The sequence below is a fragment of the Rhodnius prolixus genome, unplaced genomic scaffold (genome assembly GCF_049639745.1).
Source record: "Rhodnius prolixus isolate KJV_2025 unplaced genomic scaffold, Rpr scaffold_31, whole genome shotgun sequence".
Lineage (NCBI taxonomy): Eukaryota > Metazoa > Arthropoda > Insecta > Hemiptera > Reduviidae > Rhodnius > Rhodnius prolixus.
Window position 1 is genome coordinate 434065 of NW_027411586.1, and position 8670 is coordinate 442734.

The 8670-nt window shown below is 36.8% G+C and overlaps 1 protein-coding gene across 1 annotated transcript; it reads left to right on the plus strand.

The window, feature by feature from the left end:
- The first annotated feature begins 3672 nt into the window (after window positions 1-3672).
- LOC141448431 (uncharacterized) lies at window positions 3673-6274 on the plus strand. Its single transcript, XM_074116788.1, has 2 exons — window positions 3673-4470; window positions 4598-6274. The coding sequence occupies exon 2, from the start codon at window positions 5112-5114 to the stop codon at window positions 6267-6269; it is 1158 nt and encodes a 385-aa protein (XP_073972889.1). The 5' UTR covers window positions 3673-4470; window positions 4598-5111; the 3' UTR covers window positions 6270-6274.
- Window positions 6275-8670: the final 2396 nt, after the last annotated feature.

Genomic DNA, 8670 nt, shown 5'->3' on the forward strand with positions numbered 1-8670 from the left:
TATTATTTGTCTGGTGTATTTCAAGCCAACCTCGGAGGATGAAGTTTATGAATTATTCTCTTCAACTATAAATAGTATAAAAAATAGATTTAGCCAAGTTCCTTTTATCATAGGCGGTGATTTTAATAGCAGAGTGGCTGATCTCAATCAATGTAGTTTTGAATTAGTACAAGATACTAATATTTATTGTTATAGAAATAATCTTGATTTAGTGTGTAATAAAAGAGGTAAATCACTAGTTGATATACTGGAAGAATTGGGTTTTTTACTTTTGAATGGCCGGACGAAGAGTGATGTTGTTGGTAACTATACGTACTTATCTAAAAATGGTTGTAGTACGGTCGATTTAATTTGGTGTGATATGTATCATCTGGATGTTATTGATGACCTAAAAGTTGCTAATTTTGTAACCCTCTCTGACCATTTTCCATTGGAACTATGTATATATAATTATGATTTTAATTTATCAGTAACCAACCCTATTTCTACTCCAAGTAATTTCTCAATGATAAGATTCAATAAGTCACTTGCTGAGGATTTTAGTGTATTTCTAATGTATTCCAATAAAATTGTTGTTAATTTTCAAAATGATTCTCTTGATTCTCTTTATCATAATTTTGTTGAAGCTATTTTAGATGTTTCGTCTAATTTGGGGATGGTTAAGAATTCTTCTTCTGGTAATAGAAGCAGAAATACAAAAGTATGGTATGATATAGAATGTAGAAATCAGAGAAAAAAATTGAAACTGTGCTTAAAAATCTGTAAAAAATCTAATTTCTCTGAAAATGACAGAGGTGTTTTTCTAGATGAGAAAAGAAAGTATAAGAATTTAATTAGGAGAAAGCGCTCAGAATATAATAATTCTATTTTGTTAAAATTTTCCAATGTAAAGAATACTTCTGAATTTTGGAATGTAGTTAGTAGTTTAAGATGTAAACATTATTTTCCTTCGTGTATTACTGTTGAAGGGTGGGAACAGTTTTTTAATTCTAATTTTCCTGAGCGTGTTGTAAATAGCAGTATGTTCTTTGGTGTTTCGCATCCAATTTTGGATCAACCATTTTCGGAAGTTGAAGTTCTTAATGCTATTCACAGGAAAAGTAATGGAAAATCCCCTGGAGTTGATGGCTTAACTTATAAATGTTTTAAGAATCTGCCTGTGAACTGGCTGTTGTACCTTGTTAACTTGTATAATAAGGTTTTTGTTTGTGAGTCCTTTCCAGGGGATTGGTCCAAGGTGGTATTTACAATGCTGTTTAAAAAGGGTGACCGTGCGGTTCCCAACAATTATAGAAGCATTGCTCTTGCCAATTGTATTCTAAAAACTTTTACAAAATTGCTTCTTGATAGATTGTCAGTTTGGGCATCTTTAGCTAATATTATACCAGAATGCCAGTCAGGTTTTCGCAATGGTCGTGGTTGCTTAGACAATCTATTTATTTTAAATAGTATCATTCAGCTGAAATTAAGACAGAGTCGAAGACCTTTTTATGCATTGTTTGTTGATTTTAGTAGGGCATTTGACAGTGTTAGCCACCAGCTATTGTGGGTGAAATTGTTTAATATTGGCGTTAGCAGTAAAATATTAAGAATACTAATTGGTATTTATGAAAATGCAAAAATGAAGGTAAAATGTGATGGGCAATTCTCTTTGGAAATCAACATTACTGAGGGTGTTCTCCAGGGAGAGTCTCTTTCCCCTTTTTTATTTAATTTGTTTATCTCGGACATTGAGCATTTTTTTAGATCGCACAATGTTTCTGGTATCCCCATAACTGGGTCATGCGACATTTTAATTTTGCTTTATGCTGATGATTTGATATTGTTTGCGGACTCTTACACGGACATGACCAACAAGCTGAATCTATTATCATCCTATTGTAACAGTAATAAATTGACCGTTAATATTTCCAAAACAAAGATCATGAAATTTCACAAAGGCAAAGGCAAACAGGATAAAGTTTCTTTTATGAGGGGTCCAAAATAGACCTGGTGACAAGTTTTTCCTATTTGGGAGTTTCATTTAACCGTACAGGCCTATTTTCTTCGCATCTGAATTCCATCTCTTCTAAGGCTGGCTTAGCTCAAGGTACGGTTATGAAGTGTTAAGAAGGGCTAAATCCTCATCTTGGGATTCTGTGATTACACTGAATAATACTTTGATCCAGTCAACAATCCTTTATTCTGTACAAGTATGGGGTATACGATATGCTAATGACTTGGAGCGAATTCACTTGCATTTTTTTAAACGTTTGTTTCACCTTAATAGGTCTGTCCCTTTTTTTCTACTTCGTTTGGAATTTGGTCTTGTCCATATTAAGTTAAAAAATCTTAAATTAACTCTTAAATGGTTAGTAAAGGTTATTGAAATGGAGGATCATAGACTTCCCAAAATATGTCTGTTGAAATTAAGAGATTTATATTTCGAAAACAAGTTAAATAATAAAGCCCTATATGCAGTATTCCCGAAAGAGAGGATTTACAGCACTTTTTATTAAAATGTTTAAGGCTGCAATCTTATAGAGATAAATACTTGAATAAATACATTTCTAGTATTTCAGATGTAGATGTTCAAGTTCAAACTCTATTAGATGTAGCCGATATTGATAAATTAAATAATTTATTTTATTTTATAACAAGTGCCTTCAAAATGAGGAATTTCGTTTTGAGTTTATAAAAATACTTTTATAATTTTGTTTTGTTTCTAATTTTTTATGTTTTTAAATTTTGGCTGTTTTTATTTTCATTCGATTAGAATGTATATTTTTAGTTATCAATTCAAGTTTTTATTTATGTTTTATAAGGTTTTATTTTGTTGTATTTAACCAAACTCCATTTGTATAGGGTAGAACCCTTAAAACAAATAAAATTATTCTATTCTATTCTATTCTATAAAGCCATAAATGACAAATACAATTGGTTTGCCCAACTAGCTAATATGGTTGATGGAATTGGAATGGTTGCTATTTTAAACCTGGAAACATCCAAGGAATTAGTAAATAATATTTCTTCTGTTTTGAATAATTATCTGTGTTATCTAAGAAGCACGGACTTAAATCAATTCTTTACTTATAACTACAATCTATATTTCTTAGATTTTTTTTGAAACTGATTGTAATGTTCAAAGTTATTTAACTTCTGATTTAAAATTTTTATTTAAACGCTTTATTGCACAGTTTAGATTGTCTGGGAAATACATATCTAAATTTACCGATCAGAGCACTCATTAATTTTAAAGCATTTTGAAGAATGTGTATATTGTAAGAATAACGAACTAATGGACTGTTTTCATTTTTACGTTAAATGTCCCCTTTTCGCCTCACAAAGAACACATTTTGTGCCCGAGTTGGTAAATGTAAATTCATCATTTGTTACCACAATGAAATCACTCTTAAACAGTAAGCCTGGCAATTTATTTTTATTTACAATTAATTCATTAAAATTAAGGAATTTTTTATTTAATTGATAACCACTGTATTAATGAACAGATCACTTTATCTAATCTAAAAAAAAAAAAAAATTAAAAATATATAATTTATAGTTTTTTAAGATATAATTATTTTTTTTTTTTACTTTATTTTCTATTGTTAACAGGGAAGTTAATTTAATTTTTGTTTATGAGAATTGTTTTTAGTTACTTCTAATTTTGTTCCATAATTTTGAACTTTCATAGGTATGTTTGGAAATGTAAATATGGGTCAATCCCACGGTTATATACAGAATTGTATCGAAACAGTGTTTAATAAATAAATCTCGCTTAATAATGCGGCACAAACGATGAAATTTGGCGAATCAGCGGCACAAAAGAGGCCAAAGAGATTGGCAAAAACAAATTTTGAAAAAATTAAAAAATAAATAGTTATATCAATTTTTCGCATATTAAGTTGTGTTACTAATTTCAAATTAGTATATCACTTAAGGGTAAGAAAAATGGCGGTATAGAAGTTGTTCGTGGTTTTGTGATTGTTTTGATAGTGGCTACCTGAGGTCCAGGAAATTTGGATTTCATTTTTGTAGGGATTCCTAAAGATTGTAATTATTTGTGTTTATTTTGTTGAGTTCGGTGCTACCTGGAAATCAATTGAATCATATGGGAATGGGTTTTTTTTTTTTTAAAAAAAAAAGGTCACCTGGATAGAAAAGAAAAAAAAAATAACTACAAAAAAAAGAGACAGTGGAGTTTTGTCGTCAGGAGGGGGAGTTGAGTTTTGGTGACAGGAGCGACAAGTTGTGTGTGGCCACACAGATGAAAATCTGGTTTTGGGCTAGACGAGAGCAAGGTTGAGGTGGAAAGAGCGTGCGGAGTACTTTGGCAAGAAAAGATTGGGTGATCGCCTTACTCCTCAATTCCTTCCATCGGGGGACACCTCAAGAAATTCCTGAAAGGGGCTGGCGAAGGACAGGCTGTCAGCTCGAAGAGAGAAGGAGCATCAGAAGTAACACCTTTCCTTTGATTTATTTATTTTTGTTGTGAGTGAACTTTTGGGAACGTTGAATATCCGATTACTTTAATTATTTTTTTTTTTTTTTTGTTCAGCCTTGTAATTGTTTAATACAAGCCATACTTGGTATATCAAACTCTTTTGTTTTTTTCCAGAATTGTAAAGGAGCCAACATTACAGGCGGTTTCATTACCACGGACAAGACCGTGGTTGCCAATGATTCCTTGAGTTAATTCTCTTTTCTTTGGGTTTTCCTTACTCCTACTATATTTTCATTCCCGAATGATTTTGATTTGATTTTCTTTTGTTTTCTTTTGAGTTTCGTCGTATACCCCACAGTCAGAATAAAAAAAAAAAACGGCGTGGCGCTCAACCTTTTTTTTTTGTTTTTGTCTTTTTTTTTTCTTGACCCACCCCTTCTCCATTGGTAGCTGGCGAGCCCTAACACATTGCGTTCTCGCCTTAGAGAGAGCGTAACAGTTTTGGCGCCCAACGTGGGGCCCAAAGAAGAAAAGAGATTAATATTTTCACACGTTTAAGTGGTTAATAACTTTAAAGATTAAGTATTCATTGATTTGTGGACGAATTAATTTTTGTTTTTTTTGGTTGACTATTGAATTTTATTGTCTGTAATTTTGGCTTAATTGGGTTTTTTAAATAGCCCATAAAATGGATACGAATAGATTGAGTAAGGAGGAACTGATATACGAGCTTCGTATTAGAGGGCTTGCCGCTGAATCGACTGTGGATGAGATGCGCCGGAAAATTAGACCACTACTTAGATTAGAAAGGGAAGGCAAGGCTATGTTGCCAGTTTATGAGGCTTCTACAGCTGAAGACTTGGATATTTGCAAAGGAAAAATTAACGCTTTAGAAGCTCTAATTACCGAGTTAGATGAAACAGCTTCTGAGCACGAACTGCGAAAGATAGATACTGGGTTACAGCATGTCACTAACAGGGTCAACAGAGTTAGACCAGAAGATAGTAATACTGAGGCATGGCAACTGAAGAGACAATTAGCTGACAAATGTGCTGAGTTATGGGCCCTATGCGAAGAGAGGGATCCTAATGTAAAACAGGAAGTCGAAGAAACTTCTTCTAGACCTAGCGGCAACATGATAGAATTGGACCGTTTTGGTAAGATTTTGACAGCTATTCGGGTGCAGGTGGCATATATCACCGGAGACAGAGGAAGCCCGGTGGCTCGTCAATTGGAGGATAGGCTGGCCGATCTACATTCCAGACTCACACTTCTTTCCACCGAGGATGAGGAAGAAGAGAATGTGCGCCTGGGCTACTTAGAGGAATCAATGGAATGTTTGCAAGAATTTGGCCGACGAATGACTCCAGGGCCAGCAGGAAAAGTTGAAAGAATAGATCCTTGCAGTGAGCCCGTGATTAAGAAAATACAAGTTCCTTTGAAAGACTGGGGAATTAAATTTTCTGGAGATGACCAGAGCGTTCACGCTTTTTTGGAAGCCATAGAAGAGATGAAGTCAGCCCGTAATGCGAGTGATGCTGATCTTTTTAATTCAGCTTTTGACTTATTTTCAGGCAGGGCGCTCATATGGCTAAAAGCAATTAGAAGTGAGACCTCTTCTTGGGAAGAAATCGTTCAAGAAATGAGGAATGAATTTGAACCGTTGGACTACACTGAACGATTATGGGAAGAAATAAGATCCCGTACCCAAGGAGAAGACGAAAAAATCGGATTTTACGTCAGTGTGATGAGAAATTACTTTCATCGACCCCCCAAAAGCCTACTGAGAATGAGGTGCTCCGAATTGTGTTGCGGAATTTGCACCCATATTATTTGGAACGTCTAGGCTTGCAAAAAATTTCAAGCCTGGCAGAATTAGTTGAGAAAGGTCGCAAAATCGAAGACAATCGCTGGAGGATGCAGATGTATAGACCTCCTCCTCTAAAAAAGACATTGTTAGAACCCGACCTAGCTTACCTTCCACCGAACCGAAAGACGCCCAGTACAGCCAGTGTGGCAGTCGTAGGAAGGACAGAAGCGACCAGTAGTTCCAATGCCAGCGAGAAGATTCAGAGTCCGAAGGAACGCCGCTCCACATTTGGTAAGTGCTGGAACTGTGACCAGAACGGACATTCTTTTAGATGGTGTAAGGCGGCGAAACAAATATTTTGCGAACGCTGCGGGAGAAAGCAGGTAGAGACAAACAATTGTCAGTGCCAGCAGAGGCAGGAAAACCCTTTGAGGGGGCGAGTAAAGGAGGGGGCAGCTCGCAAGTAACCCCAAAGACCACCCAGGATAGTACAGAAGAGATAGAAAGGTTGGCTGCGTTGAAAGAGTCCCAAATGAGTTGCTTGAAACCAATAAATCAATTGAGTAGTAAGGATGGGCGTCCGTTTTTGAAAGTAAGAATATTAGGCAACGAAGTCATAGGTTTGCTAGATTCAGGAGCAACTAGATCTCTAATAGACCAGCACACATGGGGAAAATTCGCAAGACTAGGTATGGAACTGGGGGATGCGTCCAGTAGATCAGTATCAGTGGCAGATGGCTATAAAGTGATGGTAGCAGGATCTATCGATTTACCGGTAGAACTGTGTGAAAAGGTAAGAATGATCAGTTTTTTGGTGGTACCAAGGCTTAAGTATCCACTTATTCTCGGAGTTGACTTTTGGAAGAAGATGAGTGTGGTGCCTAATGTTGAAAAGGGGACCTGGTCTTTTGATAACTCAGTAATGGCTCTGGAATCCACCCCTGCGATCATTAGTCACTCTTCTCTGGAAGAAGATCAGAAGAATATTATAGAGGCACTTGTTGAGAAATGGAAAGAAAGGCGACCGCGTAAGTTGGGTTGTACAAGCCAAGTAAAACATGTAATAGAGACAGACCAAAGCAAAGGTATTACCCAGTCTCTCCGCACGTACAGGCTATATTGAATAAAGAATTGGACGAAATGCTAGCACAGGAAATAGTAGTACCATCCAAGAGTCCTTGGTCGTCCCCAGTGGTTCTTGTCAAGAAGCCAAATGGAACACATCGTTTTTGCGTAGATTATCGCCAGTTGAACGCAGTTACGAAGAGGGATGCATATCCGCTGCCGTTCGTGACACAAATTTTAGACAGTCTTAGAGATGGTCACTATCTGTCGACCATAGACATAAAGAGTGCATACTGGCAAATTTTACTAGAGGAGAACAGCTGCGAAAAAACCGCCTTCACAGTTCCAGGTAGAGGACTCTTTCATTTTACTAGGATGCCGTTCGGACTACACAATGCGCCAGCTACATGGCAAAGGCTCATAGACAATGTCTTAGGCGCTGATCTGGAACCTCATGTTTTTGTGTATTTGGATGATATTGTGATAGTGACAAAAGAATTTAACAAACATATAGAAATTTTGGAGAAAATTTTCGAACGTCTTGCGGAAGCAAACCTTTCTCTGAATTGGGAGAAATGCTGTTTTTGTAGACCTCAGCTAAAATATTTGGGCTATATCGTCAACAAAAATGGATTACAAGTGGATCCTGAAAAAGTATCTTCGATTATGGATTTCCCGGCTCCAAGAACGGTGAGGCAAGTAAGGAGGTTTTTGGGTCTAGCGTCCTGATATCGACGTTTTGTTCCCAGCTTCTCCACAATAGTGGCGCCTCTGACAAGTTTATTAAAAAAGGGGAGAAAGTATTTTTGGGGCGATGATCAGCAGAGGGCGTTCGGAGAAATAAAAGATAAGTTGATCTCGGCTCCTATTCTCACCTGTCCTGACTTTAATCGACCCTTTATCTTACAGACTGATGCTTCAGCTTCAGGGTTAGGGGCAATACTCAGTCAAGACTATCTGGAAGGCGAGAAGGCGATCGCATATGCGAGTAGAGGGCTGACTGCAGCCGAGAGAAAGTTTTCAACTACGGAGCAGGAATGTTTGGCGGTTCTGTGGGCTATAGAAAAGTTTAGGCCTTACTTAGAGGGCATGAAATTTTGCGTCGTTACGGATCACATGGCTCTCAAATGGCTGAATAATCTAAAGGACCCTCAGGGACGACTGGCCCGGTGGGCGGTGAAATTGCAACAATACGATTTTACTATCCACCATCGGGCAGGCAAATTACACCAAGCTGCTGATGCTTTGTCTAGGCTGGAAGAGGACCAGGAGGATATCTCTGCAGTTGAATATACTGAAGAACAGCTAGACAATTGGTACAGAGATTTGTGTGCTAAGGTACACCGGTAACCTGAAGCCTACCCTGTTTGGA